This window comes from Podarcis pityusensis (genome assembly GCF_964106645.2).
Source record: "Podarcis pityusensis genome assembly, chromosome: 10".
Classification (NCBI taxonomy): Eukaryota; Metazoa; Chordata; class Lepidosauria; order Squamata; family Lacertidae; genus Podarcis; species Podarcis pityusensis.
In genome coordinates this window covers 13936004-13960183 of record NC_138035.1, presented here as the reverse complement: position 1 = coordinate 13960183, position 24180 = coordinate 13936004, and the positions used below count along the sequence as shown (strand labels likewise).

Below are 24180 nucleotides of genomic sequence, written 5' to 3'. Positions count from 1 at the left end.
AAACCTCTGGTCCCATAAGGGCTGTGACATATGCTCTCTGCCACCATAAGTGTTGACCAGTTTTCTGCTCTCCTTAAGATGCTGTGCAGCTTGGAAGCTTCCATACCATTAAACCGATGAAATAACCAGACTACCTGTCCTCTGGGGACCAAAGGAGCAACAGCTTCTTAAGTTATTGACTTCAAACAACTCAACACCAAAACATGTGCTTCAGATATCTGAAATAACATGCCTTCATTGCTACAAACCATGTTCAGATTGGCAAGTGGGTGCTCATAGGCAGTTGAACCTATTGCGAATTTACACATGTATAAATTATTCCTGCAGCAGCTAAAAATACATTGGGCTGTTTCTACTGGAAGCCGCTTTACGCTGACTTAGACCACTGCTCAGCACTGCCTACAACTGACTGGCTCTCCGAGATTCTGACCGGCCCGTCTTTGAGATGCTACGGATTGGATCTGGGACTTCCTGCATGCAAGCGGATGCTCTGCCATGAAGCAACTGTTCTTCCATTTAAATTAGAGATGTTATTGTTGTTTAGTTGCGTCCAACACTTCGTGACCCCATGGACCAGAGCATGCCAGGCACTCCTGTCTTCCACTGCCTCCCACAGTTTGGTCAAACTCACACTGGTAGCTTCGAGAACACTGTCCAACCATCTCGTCCTCTGTCGTCCCCTTCTCCTTGTGCCCTCAGTCTTTCACAACATCAGGGTCTTTTCCAGGGAGTCTTCTCTTCTCATGAGGTGGCTAAAGTATTGGAGTCTCAGCTTCAGGTTCTGTCCTTCCAGTGAGCACTCAGGGCTGATTTCCTTAAGAATGGAGAGGTTTGATCTTCTTGCAGTCCATGGGACTCTCAAGAGTCTCCTCCAGCACCGTAATTCAAAAGCATCCATTCTTCGGTGATCATCCTAAATTAGAGTAGACCCATTAATGGGCAGGCCCATTAATTTTAATGGGTCTTAACTGAGTTGAACTAGTGTTGAATAAGAGCCCTTAAGGAGGAACCCAACAGCGTGCAAGTGGACTTCCACTTCAACAGGACTTTGCTGTCTTCCAGTGCACCTCTAAAATTTATTGGGGTCCGTGTCGCCTAACCCTTTGGAGCATATCTGGAGGGCAGGGGAGGGTGGTGGTGTCCGTTCCACTCATGCATGCACAGTATTGGCTTCAACCCTTTTAAAAATACATTGTGGCATAGGTTTTGTAGGCTAGTGCTTAGCTTCTCAGATCCATGCGAGGACTGTCAACACAATTACAGACCAGTTGCAAAAGAGGCAGTTTAAGGTACACAAACATCAAGAAACTGAAAGAGAATTTCCAAAGGAGGGGAGAACAAAAAGCAAATCAGAGCCAAAAGGTAAAGGAGGGAAGGGGAAACTGTTTGAAGTATCAGAAGGTGTGAAGAAGGCTGGTCTCATCAGGACAGACCAGAATGTGGCTATTAAAAGTCAAATCCATTAAAATAGGTGAGAATATTCTTGGCAACTTTAATGAGAGCCAGATCTCACCTTTCCTGGCGGAAAGTGTGTGCTTATGTCATTGGACTTTATATTTGCAAGCATCATTAGGGCCACCTTTGTGTCTTTAAAAGAGTTTGTGTTTGTGTGTGTGTGTTTTAAAAAAGAAAGATTGAAGTGTGTGGGGAAAGAATAATTTAGAAAGATCTAAATGATCTGATCCATGAATAAAAGATAGTTGCTTGAAATGTGGTTTTGGAGTGTGCGAGTGGGGGGCGGGGGAAGGAAGGCCCAATTGTGGTATGGGCCACTGACTATTTCTTTCATTCGTCAGAACATCTAACCATCCTGATATTAAGAACTTGGGATGGGTGGGTGGAATAACAGGAAATTAATGTTTCTGAGGGGGGAAATAAAAAGACCCGACAGGTTGAGCATAAAAAGCTGTAAAGGAGCAAACAGTTAAAGGTAATCCATACTGTTGTTATTGGAAAACCTGTGAATGTTAACTGTTCTCATTTGGAGGATATCTGTGTGTGTATGAGTGTGTGTGTGTGTGTGTGTGTGTGTGTGTGTGTGTCTGTGTGTGTGTGTGTGTGTGTGTGTGTGTGTGTAATGTTTCTCTCCTGAACGCTAATCTTTTCTCACTCCATCCTGTAATCTTAGTTTATCCTTGATGGAAAGTCTTTGTTCTCCATACTTTTGAACCTATATTTCGCCTTCTTCTCTCCCCAATTTAAATAAAGGTTTTGACAGAGGAACAAACAGCAATGAACTCGGAAGAACAAAGGGTTGTTGTTGTCATCTCCCCCCTTCTTCTTTCCTTCATGTTTTCACATGCTTGTGGTGATTTTCTCTCTTTTTCTTTTTCCTTTTTAAAAAGAGGTGTTTCATCTGGTCTCGCTTCTCTTTCAGGAAGTTGATGGCAATAAAGTGATGTCTTCATTTGCCCCGCACAACTCATCTACCTCACCCTTGAAGGCAGAAGAAGGTGGGCGTCAGAGCGGAGAGTCCTTCTCCAGCACAGCTCTGGGAACTCCAGAAAGGCGCAAAGGCAGCCTAGCAGACGTTGTGGACACTCTAAAACAGAGGAAAATGGAGGAGCTCATCAAGAACGAACCAGAAGGTAAGGTCTTAGAAACACATGGAAGTTTGCTGCCCTTTCCCACCACCCCACACGAATCAGCTGAGACTCCCCAAGTTAAAAACACACAAGGCAGTGCTGAACATTGAAGAGGCCACCTCCTCATTACCACCACCCCACCACAAAGCGGCTGTTCTTCCAAGTACCACTAAATCATCATAACAAGCTTAGATGGATCTGAAATGGAAACAAAGGGTCCAAATCCCTCTTGCCACTCTGCCAGACGGGTATGAGGAGCATTGGAACCTGAGTAGCCCTGGTCTTCATATTGCCAAACTCTGGTGTAAGTGAAGGGCTGGGGAACCTGTGGATCTCTAGATGCTCTTGCACTCCCACCATCCCCAGCCAGCATGGTCAGTGACCTGGAATGATGTGAGATGCAGTCCAGTAATAAATAATAATACAGTGGTACCTCGGGTTATGAACTTAATTCGTTCCGGAAGTCCGTTCTTAACCCGAGGTGCGCATTCCCTACATAGGCCTCCTGCAGCCCTGGAAGCGGATTGCGTTCGTATCCTGGGGCAAAGTTCGCAACCCGGGACACCTACTGTACTTCCAGGTTTTTGGAGTTCGTAACCCGAAGCGTTCGTAAGCAGGGCTGTTCGTAACCTGAGGTACCACTGTAACGCTAATTTGTTTTTTGTACCCCATCCTTCCGGGTTACCCCAGCCACTCTGGGTGGCTTCCAATATAATATACAAAAGCACAACACAGCAGAACATTACACATTAAAAGCATCCCAATACAGGGCTGCCTTCAGATGTCTATGGAAGGTGGTGTAATTATTTATCTTTTCAGCATCTGGCGGGAGGGTGTTCCACAGGGCGGGCGTGACTACCGAGAAGGCCCTCTGCCTGTTTTCCTGTAACTTCACTTCTTGCAATGAAGCAATAACAACTAGAGGGCCACAGTTCCCCAATCCTGGTTTAATGTTCTGTGAAAATGAGACCACCGTTTCTGTGTTCCAAATACAGAAGCAAACGTATTTGCATTCCTTGTTCAATCTCTCTCCTTTCCCCATAACACTAACTTTGGATTGTAAGACATACGTCTATTGATTTTTTGCCCCTTCCATTTCAATAGACTGTTTGCATAGCTTAAGAAGGTTGAGCCAAATCGTACTCCTGATGTTCTTGGCTGTGACAATCCGTTCTGTTGGGGTTTTCTGAGTAATTTTAGCTTGAATTGATTTGTATTGTATTGTAAAGTTCTTCACACTGTCTGTCATCGTGGATGCCTCCAACGCAGCTTACAAGTACCGTGATTTAATTAATAAATGCTGAACAGCTCTTCTTCAGCACCCAAGTTGGAAACTGCAGCACAATATCCACAGAAACCCACAGGCACTGAGCCATATGCGCCTGCATTGTGTCCAGTGGTGCTCCCAACCTACGGACAAAATAAGAGAGATGTTCAACTTCTGTGCTCTGTGCCCAGGCATTCTTCACATTGGCTCACTGTGGCAGCACTGCAACAATTTGCTTCCACATGTCACCTGTGTGTGGCATCCAGCACTGAAAGTTCTCTAGGCTTTGATGTAATTAGTGTCTTGTTCTTCCTTTGCTTATCCCTATTCCTCACTGGAGACAGGCTTGCCTGGGAACAATAGAAGGTTTCCAGGAGAGATTTCAAAATCTTCCTAACTTACCTGCTCCTCAGTACTTTTCTATACACCCTGTTATCTGGTTAACCCTTCCATTTTACACACTATTGAGAGTGTCACACAACTCATTTTCTCTCTAAGTCAGCCTTCCCCAACTTGGTGTATTCTAGTTGTTTTGGATTATAGTTCCCATCAACCCCTGTACTGACTGGGGCTGATGATGGGCACTGTGGTCCAAACCATTTGGAGAATCCCGTACTGGCAAAGATTGCTCTTAAGTCCCCTTCAGAAACTTACTCCCCCCCAGTGTGGTGTAGTGGTTAAGAGCAGTGGACTCCTAATCTGGTGAACCAGGTTCGCTTCCCCACTCCTCCACATGCAGCTGCTGGGTGACCTTGGGCCAGTCACGCTTCTTTGAAGTCTCTCAGCCTCACTCACCTCACAGAGTGTTTGTTGTGGGGGAGGAAGGGAAAGGAGAATGTTAGCCGCTTTGAGACTCCTTAGGGTAGTGATAAAGCGGGATATCAAATCCAAACTCCTCCTCCTCCTCTTCTCCTCCTCCTCCTCCTCCTCCTCCTCCTCCTCCTCCTTCTTCTTCTTCTTCTTCTTCTTCTTCTTCTTCTTCTACCTTTTGCTTACCTGTTCCGCAGCTTGTACCCCCAGCTTAGTTTAACTTAACCTGCCTGGTTCAAGTGGTTCTGTTCCAGCTGTATTCAGGATGGGGTGGGGGGGGGGAGAAAGAGATTGGAAAGAAGGGTGCAGGTTGAGAGAATACCATGTTGAGTGGGAAGCCATGCAAGGCTCCAGAGACTCCATTAAGCAAAGGTTACGCTTAGACATAAGAATAGTAACAGAGCTTATGCATTATCTGAGCTCCACTAAAATGAAAATGTATAGCACAAACAAAAGACTTACAGCTTTGTGAAGAGATGAGGGAAGAGGTGGGGGTGGCGCAGAGAGAGAGAGAACCACAGAACATTGGGGCTTTTAAACAAATGTATGCAACAGAAAAACCTTTTCTTCCCTCCAGCCATTGTTCTATTGTCTTTCAAAGGCCATTAAAATGAACAGCAGGTTCTGATGAAAATTTCATTAAGCTCTAGTTAAATCATTATGAGGGTGCCATAGTCATGCCTCGGCTTTTTCCTCCATCAAGGAGACACACACAAAAACCTGAATTAGAAAATGTGGTGGGTTTTATCTCAACTTCAACTCCCCTCGCCAATAATAATAATAATCATAATGCAAGTTGAGAAGTTGGAAGAGGAAGAGGAAGGTTGAATGGGGATGCTGCGAAAGGATGTAACATTGGTGCATCTTCTTAGAAGTAAGGGGTAGTGAGTGAGAAAAAAATTAAAAGTATTAAAAATGGCAGGGGGTGATATTTGCATTTTAAGACACCCTCGCCTTTTCTCAGACTGATACAACCCACCCACCCAGTTTAGAAAATGGCTAATTAACCATTCATCCTTATGTGAGGTGGAAGCGTGGTGGGTCTCAAAAAGGAGGGCTCTTGTTATCTGCAATAATTTATTTGCAATGGCGTTGGAGGTTTAGATTGTCTAGTTAAATAGAAAATAAAAGAGAACTCTCACCAAAGGGGAAAGATTTCATTTTGGGAAAGATAGTACTTGTCAGTGCACAGATCAGCACATAATATATTATTGGATTCTCAGTTGTATCAGCCTGTTACTATAAATGTAAAGCCCACACAGACAGCCAAATGATACTGGAATGAGCACTAGCACCCTGGAGTAGCTTAGATGTCTATGTCATCTTGCAAAGTGGTAAGGATAAATTTTATAATAAATCTGGTTTGAATATGTAGTATTATGCATGGTGAAATGTTTTTTCTCCTCCCTTCCCTTGAGACAATTGAGTAGAAGGTGGTTAATAAATTATCATTAGTTATCATCGATAATACTATCATTACATAATAAATTATTATTATTATTATTATTATTATTATTATTATTATTATTATTAATACTATTATTTCTGTACCCACTACAGTCCATCATAAATAGTTACAGAACCTCCTGTTCTTTCAGGCGAAGTTTTTTTAGAAGCATCTTCCTTGGTTCCACATTTCTTTGTTTTTCTTTAACCTTTCTAAAATACATACTATAACATTAAACTGTGCCAACTATGTCTCACTGAAATCTTGGTTCTAAACATGGTGCTTAGCTATGTTCTTGATGTTCACTGAACTGGGTAGAGACTCATTCAAGCTCAGAGCAGACCCACTGAAATCATGACCAACTGAAGTTACATTGATTTCAATTAGGCATCCCCCACTCATGCGTGTTCTACTCACACGTGTCCGCACATATGCGTGGGGCCGAGAAATATATAAATAGCATTATACCAGTCAATTGTGTGAGAGAGCTGAAGAGTCCTTGTGGCTTGTGGTGAGACCCTCCCTGGAACCCAAAAACATCAGTTAGGTAGGGTGGAGAAAGCCCCCAAAAGACCAGAGGTGCAGCAGAGCTTTGTTTACACTGCTCAGCCACCCCGTCTAACAGCTGAGGCATGGGGTAGCACAGCAGCTGCAGCCGCTTCCTGAGTGTCCATCAGCCGCCAGCTGGCCCCAGAGCTTCAACACTAGTTGAAAAGAGAGTTGTGTGGAGATAGAGAGAAGGAGAGAGCTGGAGAGCAGGGGGAAATTGGCATTTAGAAGCTTTGTAGAGACTTTTTAGAGGGCGCTCCCCATTTTACGTGGCTTCACTTATGCATGCAGGGATCACAACCCCCACGTAAGTGGGGGGACGACTGTATACTAAGGAGGACTAAGTCTGGATCCATCCTATTGATTCCTGGTTTCCATCCAAGTAAGGCGTACTTAGAGCAGACCAGCTGAAATCAACTGACTTAAGTTAGCCAATATCGATTTCAGCAAATCTACAACCCTTTTGCAGCACATGTATTGGTGAACAAGCTCCACTGAAAACCATTGAAATTATTTCTTGAGTGAACATGGATAGGATTGACTGACTGCAAAGTCTCTGAAATGCAGGTTGATTGAACAGTTGCTGACTTGGGCGATGGCTGCTTGACTGCACACTCAACTTCCAAATGTTCAGTGTCTGCTGACATTATACTTTGTGCACATCAAGGCTTTCATGAATTGATAACGGCGATCAGATGCTGGAATGTCCATGCACACTGAAGGAAAAACAAAACACAACACTGGAACAATGCAGCAGCAATGCAGTGGTGTTCCATTATAGTCGCTAAGATGTTTCAACTGAACTTAGGAAGTCCAAATTCAAGCTACGTGGAAGAGTACTTCTTCACTTCATAATCCAGGAAACCAAAGCATTTCCATTGTCTGTAGCACTAGATCAGTGTTTCCCAACCTTGGGCCTCCAGCTGTTTTCGAACTACAATTCCCATCATCCCTGACCACTGGTCTTGCTAGCTGAGGATTATGGGAGTTGTAGTCCAAAAAACAGCTGGAGGCCAAGGTTGGGAAATGCTGCACTAGATAACTGGGTTGCAGCTGAAAATGGCAATCTCTTCCAGTTGAGACGCTCCAATAATTCAGTCTGATCCATGCCACCTCAAACTCGTGTGAATCAGAATCTGCAGTTAGTGCAGAAGGCTGCAGCACGATTGAGAACTTATCAACACAGAACAGAGATCTGCGCTGGTTGCTGATTTCCTACCCGGCCAAGTGCAATAAATTTCTGTTAGTATGTAAAGCCAGTTTACCTGAGAGATTGCAGAATGGGCACAGTGACAGGAGGTACATAATTCTCATTCTGCATTTGTGTGGAACTTCCTGGCAGTAGGCAAGCACCTTCACTGTACTCTTTTTGGTCCCTTCTAAGAACACTTTTTGTATAGACAAGCCTACTCATATATGCATAATAATTACAAATGTTTTGATCTGTTTCTAACTTACCACTGATTTTCATCATTATTTGATGAAAGTTTTGAAATAGCTGTTTTTAATTGATTTTACTGTTAATCTTATTGTTGCATTCGTGGTATATAAGTTTTGTGAAATAAATAAAAATACATAAAAGTAGGTATTTTGAAATAAATGTTAGAAATGTATGTGCTGAAAGGAAATACTTTTAAGGATACACATTTTAAAGCATATTTAAATGTGATATCTAATAATAATAATAATAATAATAATAATAATAATAATAATAATTTAATATTTATAACCTGCCCATCTGGCTGAGTTTTGTGAATAAATATATATGTGAAGATATATATGATTTAATGACTTAAAGCACAGTTACAAATGACAGACATAGAATATAAATTGAATAAAACAGCAAACTAGGTGCACTTTTTGTTTACAAAAAAAAGGAGACAGTCACAAAGAGGATGGAAGAAAGTTAGTTTTGCAGACTTAACAGGCTATCACCCCCACTTCAATATTTTAGTGCCACAAATTGTGGTGTAGTAAGTCTACCCAAAACAATCTCTGTGGTTTTGGGAGCACCAAAGACCGTCTCTGTCTTTCTCCATACACAATGGAAGATGCACAGATTCCATCAAATCCACCAACCGGCTTCACTCTCTTTAGGACTCTGCTACACTGCGTTAATTTACTGGATATTGTCCATGCCCAAACTTTGCTCCACCCACCCAGTAAAGTAAATGGTGTGTTGCATCGAGCACAAATTAATGTAGAAGTGGACTTTATTGGAATGGACTTATGGATTAACACAGGAGAAAGTGACACAGACCAGACATAGGCTGTTTTGCCCATCTCTAGATGTGGCCTCATCAAGTTGTCTCTTCCCATAAAAGCCAAAGATATGGAGTGCTGGAGAAGAACACGAGAAGAGCCCTGCTGGATCCGGCCAAAGTACCATTGAATCCTGTTGTAGAGGGCCATAGTTGAGTGCTAAGGAATCTGTCGCATTCAGAAGGCCCCACGTTCTGTCCCTGGCATCTCCAGGTAGGGCTGACAATGTGCCATCCCTGAAACCCTGGACAGCCTGCCAGTCAGTGCCCACAATACTGACCTAACTGGACAAATTTTCTGACTCAGCTTCCTATGGTCTTAGCCAGACGCAGAACCTGAGTGTAGCCACATTCTCCACACCAGCATTTCCTAGCAACTGGCATTCAGAGGCGCAATATCATTACCTGCATCCTAGGTTTTCCTAACTAGATATTACGAATAAAGGAGGGAAAATGAGAAATGGGTCTGCCGTTTTCTGTGGCAGACCTATGATCTTCATTGCATCTAATTGCATCCTAAACCCGTACATTAAAACATAAATTTGTCTGCCATTCCAATAACCTTATATTTGTACATTTAGCCGCTGCACATTGAGATATATTTTTCAATGCGTCTGATGACCAAGCACTATAATTTTCAGTATTGCACCTCTCAGAATATGCCAGCAAAGTTTTACCCAATCAAGAAAGTAGTATTTTATCAACCAAAGAGGTATGTTAAGAGGATATGCTTCAGAATAAGTTACAAAATAAGGGCAAAGCACTAATGCGTACGCTTGCACAGGGTGAGAAAATTGATCAAGCTGGATATTGTGATGTTTTCTTATGACTTGGGGTTGCCTACATTGGTTCAGGGGTGTTGCTCTATGGGAAGCTATGGTTTGAATAAGACAAGAAGTAATAAATTAAGTCTCATGTGGGATAGCAGGTTGGGACCCATGCAAGTCTTGGACACAGTAATTCTTTATAGGCTCTTCTGAATGAAGCCCATTTGTTTTCTCAATGTCAAGCATAACTTGAGAATCAAGCTTCACACTGGGAGGGATGTAAGTAGGCAACATTTTCCATTCTGCCCTGGATTTGTCCTCTTCAGCACTATTTCCATTCTGCTGTGGATTGTTGGCCGCCAAAAACGACATTATTCATCTCTCTGTCCACGGTGGCAAAATTGCATCATTACGTTGTTCCACCCCATACATTTTAGTGCAAAGGAAATGCAGTGCAAATGTGTGGGGTGTGTGGATTCAGTTGTGTATCATTTGTGGGTTGAAAGCAGCAACAACATGGGACAGATAAGCCCCTTCCATTTCAAATCCTCTGACATTTCTAAACCTCCCGATAGAATGAAGTTCTCCACTTGGAAAACCATTTCCACTTGGAAAGCCTCATATAATTCCTTGCAGCTTTTAAAAAGATGCTCTATTTCATGCCACTTTCTCTAGTGTCTCTCCCTTGTTTTTCTCTCTCCATGATATCTGGTGAGATGTTGTCTGCTGTAGCTTCCCTGTCCCTGCCTCCTTCCCTTATTTTTCTCTGTCATTGTTTGGCTACTGCTTAATGTGAGCAGATAGTGCAAATCTGAGCCGTTTCAGCCAAGTGTTTTTGTGGACATAGAATCTGGAGAGTTTGATTTCCCACTGATGCACTCTACATCAGTGCTACTTTAGCATCCATACCCCCCAAAGGCATAAATCTATTACTTAAGTCATCCAGTGTTATTGTAAAGGAAACATCCTCCTCTCTCTAACTTGGGTTTCGGGAGAAGAAGAGTCAGTCCCCTTCTATTTCTGGTGTACAATAATGAAGATAATGGGAGTGGGTTGGGAGAAGGCTTATAGGTTGTGACAGACCTCCAGCCCTTACACTGTGGGTTGGCTGTTGACCATGGCATTTCTCTTCCAGCTAAAATCATTAGTGGGAAGAGATACAAGCATGTTTTCCCCTCCTCCTGTTCCCTCGCTCCAGGAGGACAGCCTTCTGTGTTCTTCCCAGGCCCAGAAGGCAGATGAAAACATGGGGCATGGCACAAGTTCATAACAGAGGCAGATTAAGGGCAGCACAACCGGCTCCGCTGCACTGGGCACCAAGCCTAGGGGGCACTGCAGGGCGTTGCAACTATGACATAGTGAATTGAGCAGAATGGAAGGTGAGAGGCAGGGGCAGTCCGGAAGTTGGCCTCGCACAGGGTGCCGCTGAAATTTGATTGACCAAAGTCTGCTCCTGTTCATAAGAGCAAATAAAACCCCCAAACAACCACTTGGCTTTTGCTTAGTTTGGTTGGGTTGTAGGGTTTTTTGTTTTTTTTACTATGTAGCCCTTTATCTCTTTCCAGATAGACTGAAATATCTAGCATGGATGATTTAAGTCACCATGTTAACTTTTGCAAAATGTTATAAAACATAGAAAGCTTTTATTTTTACAAACTAATTTGTCATGCTCATCATTAGTTCAACTTCCTAACGTTGTAGGATTATGTTGTGGTTTTGAACTCCCTACACTGGCTGGAGTTGCAGGCAGGAGTCTTCTCCCAACCCTAGCTGGTGATGCTGTTGGGGACTGAGCCTGCGGCATTCTGCATTCAAAGCATGTGCTCTCTGCCATTGAGCTATGGCTCTTCCTCTCGTACTCATTTGAACAGCAGCTTATATTTCCTTCATAAGCGCTGCAAACACTATCCTTTATTATACCAAGCTTGTGTGTATAGAACTATTTTATGGTGAGAGTAAGAGTAATGATTAGGGTCTTAGCCAGAAACACCTCAGGGGTCAGCAAACTTTTTCAGGCGGGGGCTGGTCCGCTGTCCCTCAGACCTTGTGGGGGGCCGGACTATATTTTGGAGGGGGGGAAATGAACGAATTCCTATGCCCCACAAATAACCCAGAGATGCATTTTAAATAAAAGGACACATTCTACTCATGTAAAAAAACACTGATTCCCGGACCATCCACGGGCCAGATTTAGAAGGCGATTGGGCCTGCTCCGGCCCCCGGTCCTTAGTTTGCCTACCCATATCTTAGTTCTTAGGCCTATCTCCCAGGAGTATTTCCATTTACATTACAAATCAGAACACCTATAGGATTTGTTTTGCAGAATTTCTGATATCTCTGTGATGGAGTGTAGAGGAAGAGAAGGACCGTATTAGATTCTGACAACCTTAGTTGAAATGAGAACTGCCCATATCCCCTAATACTATCAAACTTTTTAATCACCATCTCTTGTTAGGGAATCAAGAGGTTTACCTCTTTCATGAGCCACCGGTATTCCAAAGGAGATCATTAATGGACACAACAAGAGAAGGCCCTTTGAAATAACAGGTTCTTTTTTGAGTGGGGGGGGGGGAGAGATCTGATGAGGTGAAGAAGGAAAAAGAGGGGAGGGGTGAAATAAAGCAATCAGAACCTGGGGAAAAGCCTCGGGATACTCTTATTGGCTGAGGTTTGAGTCTCGTTTGTTTGGTTCATCCTCACCTTCGCCTTTGACAAAGCCTGCACTAAAGAGACTTTGTAAATGCTTTTTCCACTGAAGGAGAAACAAGGGTACTTTGCAACTGAGGGCTTTCAAGTTTGGTTCCCCACACTCTTCCGCTGCTGGGAAGGGTGTTGCACCACGGCCACGTTTCTCCTCAGCGCAGCTTTATCCTGGGGGTGGGAGCTACAGAGGGGGAAAAAACAACAACAACCTGTGTCTCATCTTGTAGAGCAAGCCAGCGCGTAACCCCGGAACACCTTTTTCTCTCTCAAAAGCACCACCATATGGAGATGCACAAACACACAACTGATGATTAAAGAAGAAGGGGTGGGGAGGGAGTTAAGAGAAAGGAAGATGTACGAGAACAGGAGCCATGCCTGTGCAAAAAAGGAAGCGCTTAAATGCTGTGGTGGTGTTATTGAGGGTTCTGATGTTATGATAGAATGTGTGCAGTTTGAAGCCTTGCCAATTCTTCCTGCTTCAAAGTGGTTGGCCCATTTGTCACCTTCAAGAGTTCTCCCCCCCCCATCTACTAATAATTGAATACTGAGAGTGAAAAGTTGATTCCAGTCGATGGTTCTTTTTTGTTGCTGCTGCTCCCCTTACCTCTTCGTTGTTGCTTAGAATGCTTTCCAAGCCTCTCTTGCTTTACATCCTCAAAAGGTTTGGAGCGTCTGTAGGTTTTGGTTTTCTGGGCTGATAAAAGACAGCTAAGATGTTGATAAGGCATCTTCAAATGCAAAAGAAACTAAAGGGGGTCAAGTGAGAGAGTTTGTAGTAAAACTTTGCTTTTGGCTGAAAGGCTGTTTTCGTCTGCCTCTTTTCCTCTGTGTGATAGAACGAAAGTGGCTTCTTATAGTTCAGCAATTAATGACTAGGGCTGCTTTGCCCAGTTAAAGAATTCTTACCTTGACTGGGGATATGAGTTCAGGCTGTTACATTATTAGAATCATAGAGTTGGAAGTGCCATCCAGCCCAACCCCCTACCATGCTTGAATCACAGCTACAGAAACCCTGATATATGACCATCCAACTTCTGTTTAAAAACCTCCAAAGGAGGAGAGTCAACCGTCTTCTGCATTAGACTGCTCCACTGTCTAACAGCTCTTGCCATCAGAAAGTCTTCCCAATGTTTGGTTGGAATCTCCTTCCTTATCATTCATATCCATTGCTTTGGGCCTTACCCTCCGGAGCAGCAGGAAAATAGGTTTATTTCTGAGCCCCAGCAATAGGTTGGACAATGTAGGCTAGGATTTCAATCCTAACCTCCCTTCACAGGGAGTAAGCAGCGCTGAATTTCTGTGTGTGATCCAAGGGAGAGTGTCTCTCCTTAAAGCAATACTAATAATCCTGTTAGATTTCTATTCCATTCTCTTCAATGTGGTGTACATCATTGTTCTCCCCCCCCCCCATGTTATCCTCACAACAAGCCAGTGAGGTAGGTTAAGCTGAGAGACAGAGTGTGACTGACCCAAGGTCACGTGGTAAGCTTAATGCTTGTGTGGGGATTTGAACCATGGTCTCCCAAGTCCTAGTCCAACACTCTACGGTGCTGGGTCACTAAAAATGGTGATTGGTGGCCACAGTTTTTATAAGACCACAAGAAGAGCCTTGGAAGAGCCTTGGAAGGTCTATTATGTTCCCCACAGGTGTCTCCAGGAAGCCTATATTAAGGACACAAAAGCTAATTTCCGAGCAGTTCAGAGACATAGCATATAGCCACCACAGCTAGTAGCCATTGATCAGGGCAAATTTCTTCTTTGATTAAAAGTTACATTAATTGATCTAGCATATGAATTAACAAATGCTGCACCCTTATTAATTATAATACAAATGAGAGATGCTAGTGTAGTCCGGCTGGTTCCATTTCTAACGCAGATGTTTTTAATTCTGCCACTGCAAACAGTGGCCCCAGTCCCAACTCCTATCCAATTTGCACTCTGTCTGGGAGCAAAGAAATGATCTGTGCGCAAACTCTTAGCACAAGCTAGGCAGGTGGATGGATGTGGTAGAGCCAGGATTAAGAATGGAGGAGCTCAGATGAATTGGCATTTCCACTGAAAGCAATCGACAGGACCTGTGTTTGATTTATATTACAGCTTCTAAACCATGGGATACCCAGCACTCTTTGTGGAGTTTCCATGGATTTCTTAACATTATTGGGTAAGGAAAGAAAGTAAGTCAACAGAAAGTTGGAGAGAGGTCTTGAACACCCTCTCATACCCATCAACTGCCCCAATTAAGTCCGGACAACCCAGGAGTGTCACCAGGAATACGTGTGTCTCACTTTTGGTCATCAACATGTTGGCAGATATGACATCCTATTTTATTAACACAGATATTAATTACTTGCAGGTCCCTACATATGTATCCCCTCAACATCAAAGTCCAAGCAAAGGCTTGTTTTTTGCAGCTCCAGACATCTGACAGGCTTGAGTTACAGGGTGCTAGATTTTGATTGAACACTGGAAGGACTTTGTAACAGTGAGCACAGTTTAATATACACATATAAAATCTGTTTAAAACAAACCAGTAATTATAATTAAGTTATTATTTGGTTGTTTCGTTTGTCCAATTCCCCCCACCCCCACTGCTAATAACCCTGGAGGCGCCTTCATTGAGGAGGATCTTATTTTTACCCCTTACCTTTGGTTCATGGCAGGGCTGGGAACCTTAATCAGCTTGAGGGCCGGACACCAGTATGGGGAACCTTATGGGGGCCAGTGGTGGGTTGGGACAGAGGGAAAAGTGTGAGGAGCAATGAGCATAGATTGCATACCAGCTAGACGTTTCCACCCACACCTCTCTCCATCCAACCATCCAGCCACCTGAGCAAGCAAAAAGCACTATGACACATCGTTGGCACATTCCAGGTGGGCAAAAGCACTTGAGGAGGACATAGAGCAGGTCAAAGAGAAGGCATGGCCTGGGCAGAGTCTCAGGGGCCACATAAGGAGACCCAGAGGGCCGCAGGAGCTTCCTCACCCCTCGATTATAGCATCCAGTAGCCTTGATTATACAATTTAGTATTGGCTCTTTCTTCCCAGATGCTCACGCCAACTGAGCATCTTCCCAAGTACCCAGCAGCAACCCGGCCTGAGGTTGATTTCACGCTGAGTGTCTTTTGACAGAAGCCGTGAGCCTTGCTTTCCAGGTTGTCTTCTGAGGCGCCTCTGACCCGGCATGTTAATGTGCAAATATTCACCGCAGATGGTGCCAGTCTTCTTTGCCCACTCCACAGCCTTTTAGGGGACACAATTTATGCAGGAGTAAAGAGGCAGCCACCTGTTTCCTAGGCCTCTCATCGTGCCTCTTTGGAAAGACTGCAAGGCCCTCAGTGAATAGTAACCTCCTAATCTGCCCTGCGTTTATCCAGGGCCTATCTGTCGGCAAGCAAAAGGGTTCCTCTCCACCACTTCCCAAAACACACACACACACACACACACACACACACAGACTCTTCTTTTCCCTCTCTCTCCCACCCGAGGCAATTGTCATGACCGTGCATATTAAAATTAATCAGACCTCCTAGGCCTGTGTGGCTGTGTGTTTTTCAACATGAAGAAGTGGCTATCAAGCGCTTGCCCTAATTAAAGAGGCCTGCTTGGCTTAGCTCTAGTGGGTGCTTGGTCTCTTTCCTCCCTAATAGGAGATGCTTGCGGAGGAGGCACGGACAGCTCCGCAGTGCCAGAGGGCTCACTTGAAAGTTTTTGGTGCCACCTGTGCCCACTGCACCGAGGGCTGGAGAGCTCCCCGGATCCTCCCCTAACTGCCCTGTTTGAGGAGGAGGGAATGAGCGGCAGGAAATTATAGCCAAGTAAGTGAGAGGAGACGATGAGTGGAGGCTGAGAGGCTAGGCTGAGCATCTGAGCTGGCTTGTTTTAAGGTGATTAAGATGCCCTGAAAGTTCGGTGCATCTGCCTTTGGAGCCAAGTCTGTTCTAAACACACAACTGGGACTCTGCTCACCACATGCTTATTTTATGAACACCACGTTGGTAGACACAGAGATTTCTTATCAGTTGAAAGTTAGTGCCTTTGGGCCTGAAGGGCTGTGAATGGGAGAGAAACCTATTCAGGGCCCGTTTGACATCAACAGCCTACGTAATTCACACTTTGTAAGCCAGTGCAGAAATCAAAGCACAGCTCCACTTCGAAATTCACACTTCTCTGAACTTTGCGGTGCTCTTCTCTGCCCAAAGAATGTGTGCAAAAAAAGTGTACATCAGTGAAATAGATATGCTAGAGAAACCAATGTACAAAAATGTGTTCTGTTGGGTGCAATTTTGCATTCTTGCAAGCAATTTTTCTTAACAATGCATCTTTGGATAAATGTACAGAAAAATGTGTGCAACATTTCATGGGAATGGCTAAAATGGCAAACGTATGTGGGAATGGAACAAGCCGAATTTAAGACTGGAAGACTGATATTCATCCATCCTTTTGCCTGAATAGGATTGGTGTGAGATTTTGGGGTGGGGAGTAGCTCACAATGCAAACTGTACACATTGGAAAAAAATACTGCGTCCTTTCGAGTTAGGTGCATAGTTTGCCACTCTTACCCTGTCATGAGCAAATGTCTAGTTTGGGGCCGCTCTTGGAAAATTTGCTCTAGCTCCCTCCACCCTTCTAAATGGGTTTCCTCTGGGTCCATATTCTGCCCTTTGGGCCAAATGTACCTATATTGCTAACATAGGAATCTGCCTTAGACAACTAGCTCAGTAGGTTGTGAATGCTCTACCACTGAGCTATGATCCTTCCCATGGCTGAAAGGAGTAGTGTGGGGCTAGGTGGATCTTTGGTCTGATCGAGGAGACTCTTATCATGTAGGCTCCCTCTTTATTGCTGACTGATCAATACAGGGTTTGTTTAATTATTTCATTTCTACCCTTTCTCTCCCTGAAGGAGCTCAGTGAAGCATAAATGTTTCTCCCCTTCTTTTGTGCTGGGTTAGGCTGGGAGAAGGGACACGGTGGCACTGTGGGTTAAACCACAGAGCCTAGGACTTGCCGATCAGAAGGCCGGCGGTTTGAATCCCTGTGACGGGGTGAGCTCCCGTTACTTGGTCCCTGCTCCTGCCAACCTAGCAGTTCAAAAGCACATCAAAGTGCAAGTAGATAAATAGGTACCACTGTGGCGGGAAGGTAAATGGTGTTTCCGTGTGCTGCTCTGGTTCACCAGAAGCAGCTTAGTCATGCTGGTCACATGACCTGGAAGCTGTACGCCGGCTCCCTCAGCCAGTAAAGCGAGATGAGCGCCGCAACCCCAGAGTCGGCCACGACTGGACCTAATGGTCAGGGGTCCCTTTACCTTTACTAGGCTGGGAGAGAAGGCTAATAACAGCCCCAATGTTTCACCTTAATGGCTGAGTGAGGTTTTGAATCCATGTCTCCCTACAGCCGCTCCAACACTCTGGCAAATTGCACAGTGTTGGTTCTCAGCCTTCTTCCAGTCACTGCACTAGACTAGCAGTCAATCTCAGCTGTGGACCAGTCAGTGCAAGTGTGCTGGGACGAGGCTGTAAATGGATACATTTGGGACCTGGACTGGAAGAATTGTCATGTGGGAAGGATAAAAGGGACTTGCTGAACCCCCTTTGGGGGAAGGCGATAGCTCAGTGGTAAAGCACATAAAATAATGATACACTGACAGTTTGGTGTAATAAAGTAGTGTGTGTGTGTGTGTGTGTGTGTGTGTGTGTGTTAGTTACACATGAAACAGAGAGAGAGAGAGAGACTATTATGTTGCATTCAGAAAATCCCAGGTAAAATCCCTAGCATTCCCAGGTTCCCTTCTAGACACCCTGGGGAGCTGCTGCCTGTCAGTGTAGACAATACTAAGTTAGATGGGCTAGTACTCTGAATTGGCTGAAGGCAGCTTCATATGTCGTTATTTTAAAGGCTGTATGATTACTTTCTCCATGTTATATTTCTAAGCAATTTAACACAGAAGGAAAGAGATGCTTCACGGTCAAAATAACCTTATGCCTCTTCCAGAAAGTGTCTGGCCCTACAAGGCAGGGAGCCAGCTCTTGGGACCCTCAGACAGACACCAGTGGGGGGCCTAGCCTTGCATGCAAAAGGCCTCGACTTCATTCCCTGGCATCTGCGGGCAAAGCTGGCAAAGACTCCTGCCTGAGGCCCTGCTGAGAGTCAGTGCCGACAGTCCCGGGCTAGATACGAAGCAGCTTCTTCGGGTTCCTGTGTTCTCCCCAGGTTGCTGTTTGTTGTTCTGAAATCGGAATACAAACTGTGCAGCAGGAGCGCCTGTAGAATGAAAAAAAGAAAGGGCAGAGAGCAGGAGGGATAGAACAAGGACCGGGGGTTGGGGGGGGCGTGTGCACAGGGAAACCCTTTGCGAATCAACACAGCTTTCATCGCACCTACTGTTCCGTTTGTTTACTAGGTGCTATTCAATGTTCGGTTCGGGGTGGGGGGAGGCGGGGAGGGCGAAAGGCTTTGCAAGTTCCACAGAGGGAGAGAAACCTTTTCTTGAACTTCCATCCTTCTGCTTTTGTCATGGATCAGAAACAACAATGGCAACAAAAGTTCCTCCCCCCCCCCATCCGTGTTATGCATTCGTTGCTACCTAACTCCTACTGAAGGTCTCTCTCTCCCCCCCCCCCCCACTTTCTCTTCTTCCTTTAGCATTATGATTATTATTACCATTCCTTGGAGCTGATTTGACATGGGTGCATATTTCATGAAAGGCTATTGACAAGGGTCCTTTTTTGTCGGATAAAACAGCACTGGGGGATCTAATGGGCAAGGTTAACTGCGCTCTGCTTCTTGGGGGGTGGCACCCCTGTCCCACTGCTGAGATTTTGCTTCATTTTCTTTCTACTTTTCTTTCTGGCTTTTCCTTCCCCTCTCTGCAGAAATATCCCTCCCTTCCCCAGCTCCCCGGTTTGTTTTGTTTAATCGGAGAGGGGAAGCAGTAGCCGCTAGAACAGAAAACCCCCTCTGTGACTCCTTCTAAATAATGTGCTGTTAGCGCTTGTGCGACACAGCGCATGGCTTTCTGAAATGTTTAGCCTTGATTTAATTCGTATTTAAGGTCTCCCCTCCCAGCGCATTAATATAATGTCAGTGTAGAATGCATTGCGCGCCGTAATTACTGAAGAGAGCAGTAGTTGGGGGAAAACAGACGGTAATTGAACACATGGCTGTTTATTACAACAGGACAGCGCTCCTACGCTGGTATTTAGGGCATTAATAGGGAAGAATTGATTTGTTGTTTTAAGATGAATTCAATCACTGTTACTTAGGCCTTTGTTTGCTGTGGCCGAGTTATGCTTTGTTTGTATAATGTGCCCGAGAGGTTTTATCCACCACACTGTGGCATTAGTCATGTGGAGGGTTTGAGTGCGGAAAGCCTTTTACGCGAACAAAAGAGATTTTTCTTTGCGTTTCTATTTATCTTCCTCTCTAGTTTTGTTACCCTCTAATCTCATGCCTCTCTCTCTCTCTCTCTTCTTTCTTTCTTTCTTTCTTTCTTTCTTTCTTTCTTTCTTTCTTTCTTTCTCTTTCCCCATTAAAAACACACGCACACACCAGGGCAACAATTCTATCTTCCTCCCTCCTTCCCTCCTTCTTTTCTCTATCTTTCCCCCACCTTCTGTCTTTCCTAACTCAGGAATGGAACTTTGAGTGACAAGCCTCAAGGTTAGGTGTAGCACAGTGTAAACAGGAGTGGCCATGCCAAAGTCTGTACAAGAAATCAGGTTTGGGGGGGATAAAACCCAGCATTATTCCACATTTTTGGGGGTGGGGAGAAAAAGATGATTAATTCTAAAGAAAAACAAAGCCGTGTGTGTTCTGCCAATGCATGCCTCGGAGCCGTCAAGACAGAACCTTTTGCCGTTCTTGACATCACAAGAATAGCCCTGTGAGATCAGACCAATGGTCCATTTAGGTCAGCTAGATGCCTCTGGGAAGCTCACGGGAAGGGTGTGATCACTTTCCTCTCTTGGTCTCTGGTATATGATATTCAGAGGCATGTTGCTTCTAAACATGGAAGTTCGATTTAGCTATTGAGAGCAACGGCCGTCTGGTATCCTGTGAGCAAGCTAATATTGCTTCAGGAACGGCCCATGGGAGATTATCCTTAATACCAGTGCGTACGCAAAGCCCACAATCCTTTATTTGTGGTAGGGCATAGATACCTACCTTGCAAAACCATCAGAATAAGATGGTGGGGATTCAGAGAGAGGGGGCAAAATAGGCTGTGCCGCTGATGGGGGCAAGTCAACTTTATGAAATTCCCCCCTGCCTATCCAACTCCTTGCTAGCAGAAAACTACCAGAGTAGGGACAGGGTGGACAAAAACTTTTCTCTTCGATGCGCTCCTTTTCTTCTTTTGGAGTAACTTTGAATGCACGTTGTTTCCCTCCTGCACCTGAAATGATGCTGAGGAGAAAAAGTGGAGATGAGAAACAGGACTTACTCCATCATCAGTTCTGTTGAAAGTCCAGCCTCATTCGGTCTCCTCTCCCTCAACAGTCACCTGGGAGCAGCCACTCCAGCAGGTCCCTTCAGTCGGAGAGATGGGAAGGAAGCAAGACTCATTCCATCAGCTCTGCTGAAAGATCAGGTCCAAACACTGTTTCCATTCAAGTTGGCTGTTACAATACCTAATATTTAACTTCAAGAATCCGTGGCTGTGTCTCCTCCCCTCCCCTTCCCTCCATGTCCCTTTTTGTGCCATGCCTTTTATATTGTAAGCCTGCAGGCAGGGACTGTCTTGTTTTAACCAATTCAGCCACTTGAGCTGAAGAGGCAGGGTGCAAACAAATAGATAAATTCTGCCTCATGTGTAGACCAGGCCCTGAGAGATTGTATGTGCAGCACTCTGGAGATTCTGTAGGTACTAAAGAATATTCAGTATTTAGATACGTGTGTGTGTGTGTGTGAGAGAGAGAGAGGGGGGGAGAGAGAGACCCAGGACATAGAAGCAGCCATCAGTATATGTCTGTCTTGATGCTCTCCTAGACATGATCCCTGCATTCCTTCCATCTCAAGAAAGTAATAGATTTATGGGACTTGTTTGCAAACATGTGCATACGAATTGGCATTGCGGCGCAAATTTCTCAAAACATACACATTTCTGTACATAAATTTGCCTTGTACACAACATGCTAGCATAGCAGTGGCTCAGTAGTGGAGGATCTGGTTTGCATGCAGAAGCTCCCAGTTTCCGTCTCCAGGTAGGGCTGCGAGAGAACTTGCCTGAAATCCTGGAGTGCTACTGCCTGTCAGTGTAGCCAGCACTGAGCTAGATAGACCAAAGGTCTGACTCAGTATGAGGCATCTTCCATGTTCCCTTTTCCCATGTTCCCTGCAACAATGCATTTTTGTATGCCGTTTTCACTCATTCATGTGCATTTTCTGTTAATACTATTTTACTGGAGAACCGCATTGCAAAATTCAGAGGAGTGTGAATTTTAAAGGATGGGTGCGTTTCAGTTCTTGCATTGGTCATGAAAGTGCGAATTAGATACTTTCGCCTTTAAATGCAAACTGATTCAAATTCCATCCTCCCCATACTGAAAAGAGAGCAAAGTTGCCCGTCTCCATTTTGATAGGCAGCTCTTGGTTTGATATTTTTATAGGCACAAGGAGTCTGTGTATCTTTTAAGTTTAAAAGATCTTCAAAGGAGGATCCAACAAATTCATGCAGGATAATTTCATGAAGGAAGAGGATCCCAGTGAGGGGTGTAGCCGGGACTGGGGCACACTGGGGCAAGCTGAGGATGGGGAAAGAGAGGTTCTTGTAGGAAGTACTCACAGGGTGACGGAGGATGATGAGGGGATGGGGGTCAGTGCACAGTACCCAGAGCAGCAGGACCCATCACCAAAGCCAGAGGGGTCCCTATCCCCATGAACACAGCAGGCTCTAAGGCATAGGGAGCAGAAGAAGGGGTGCTCCAAGAGGCTGAGGCAGGCAAAGGCCCACAGCCCAGCTCCCTAGCTGGCCAGGTGGGGCTCGCTAGCTCTGGGAGGAGGGGTTTGATTACTTAGCTGGAGTAGGCTTAGAACAGGTGAGGGTCATCTGCCTCATCAAGCCCAGATGCTGCAATCAGCAGGCAAAGTGCAACAGGGAAGCAGAGCTGAGGTGCTGGTTTCTGCTCAGCTACCCATGTTGATGGACCTCAGTTTGGATGCTTCAAGATCTCTGTGGGTCTGTGCTTTGGTTCAGACTTTGGACACCTGGGTCAACCCTGGACTGGGGAGTTTACATGCTTCCTTGCTGCCAGGTAGGCCAGGGGTTCAGGACAGAGAAAGCTATAAATCACTACTGGCCATCATAGCTATTCACTGCTTCTGAATTCCAATTGCTGAAAGCCGCAGGAGAGAAAACTACTCTTGTTCTTGGGTCGTGCTTGCTGGCTTTCTACAGGCATCTGGTTGGCCACTGTGAGAACAGGATGATGGGTCAGGTGGGCTATTGACTTGATCCAACCGTTTCCTCTTATGTTATGAAGGTGCAGACGTTGAGCTTCTCTTGTATATTCAAACACCTAAAGCACACTGAGAGTTGTGGCTATCCATAATTTCTAAGCACTTTTTACCAACTTCTTTTTTGTATCCAGTGCTGGTCATTTTCATTCTTTCTCATTCATTCACACACACACACACACACAAATATATATATATATATATATATATATATATATATATATATATTGCTATGTGAAGTCTGTCAAAATTGGTGGCTGCTTTCCCAATGCAAGTGTTTGGTTTCATCTCAGATTACAGGTTATTTGTCACTGTAGTTCCAAGGCAGCAGATTATGGTCACCTCCAGAGGAGTGTTGGGTAGGACGATCACAGGCTTTTGTGTCATCTGTGGTTATCATATTGCTGACCATGTTGGAGAACATCATGAGGGAGCTCACTTCTGAAAGGCTAGTTTGTATGTTTTTGTGGGTTTGGATGGGTTAAGGAGCATGGCAACATCTGCAAACAGCATTTTCTAAATTGCAATGTGCTACATTTAGAGATGGGAAGAAATTCAGATTTATTATTATTATTTGCACTTTCAGAAGCAATACACCTGGACCTTATTTCTCATAAGGATGCAGCTCCTCTTCCCATGGTTCTTGACCGCGACAGATATTTTGTTTGAATCCACCCAGCTACATGCTGTTGTGCATATTGTTAATGGAGAACCAGACTAAGCATCTTTTCTAGGGTCTTTCAGAGATGCACACTGCTGTTCAGTGCATTGTTTAGTGGAACAATTCATGGTAGAATGGCTTGGGGCAAGGATGGTGAAATTGCAGTTTGGATCTGGCTTGTCAAGTCACTACAGATGACTCGGAAGTCCATGGAAAAATCAGGCACCTCTGCTCGTTTTGCAAAGACACATCTTCTCCCATCTCCATTGCTAGGAGATCTTAGGAAATGGGAAGAACTATCTTAGCCTTAGTGCTAAGACCTCCTAGCATTGGTACCATGGCAGATGGAGAAGAGGCAACCCGGAAAGGTAAGCAAATGAGGCTTTGAGGCTTTCTTTCCTGTCACAGCATGGTGCCAGGAGAAGAGGAAAGCAGCATCTCCTCCCATCACAGATAGCAGCACAGAGATAGGAGAAGAGGGACCTCTCTTCACAGCTGTGTCTGCCTGCAGAACAGCAGATTTGCAGTGCACGTGCCTATCTTATTTTGTGTGTTCAAATGTGTGCATGTCTCTCTGGCACATTTATGTGTATGTGGGTATGTGCACGGTCTCTCTGGGTGGTGAATGTATGCCAACCTGGCAGTTCAAAAGCATGCCAGTGCAAGTAGATAAATA

The 24180-nt window shown here is 44.7% G+C and overlaps 1 protein-coding gene across 6 annotated transcripts in view; it reads left to right on the top strand.

Annotated features, from left to right (window-relative positions):
• SOX5 (SRY-box transcription factor 5) overlaps positions 1-24180 on the top strand; it is a 764489-nt gene that overhangs the window by 473954 nt on the left and 266355 nt on the right. For all 6 annotated transcript variants that reach the window (XM_081022783.1, XM_081022784.1, XM_081022785.1 and 3 more), the window contains one exon: positions 2378-2588. In XM_081022783.1, the coding sequence (XP_080878909.1) occupies positions 2378-2588 (211 nt within the window). The remainder of the gene's footprint in view (positions 1-2377; positions 2589-24180) is intronic.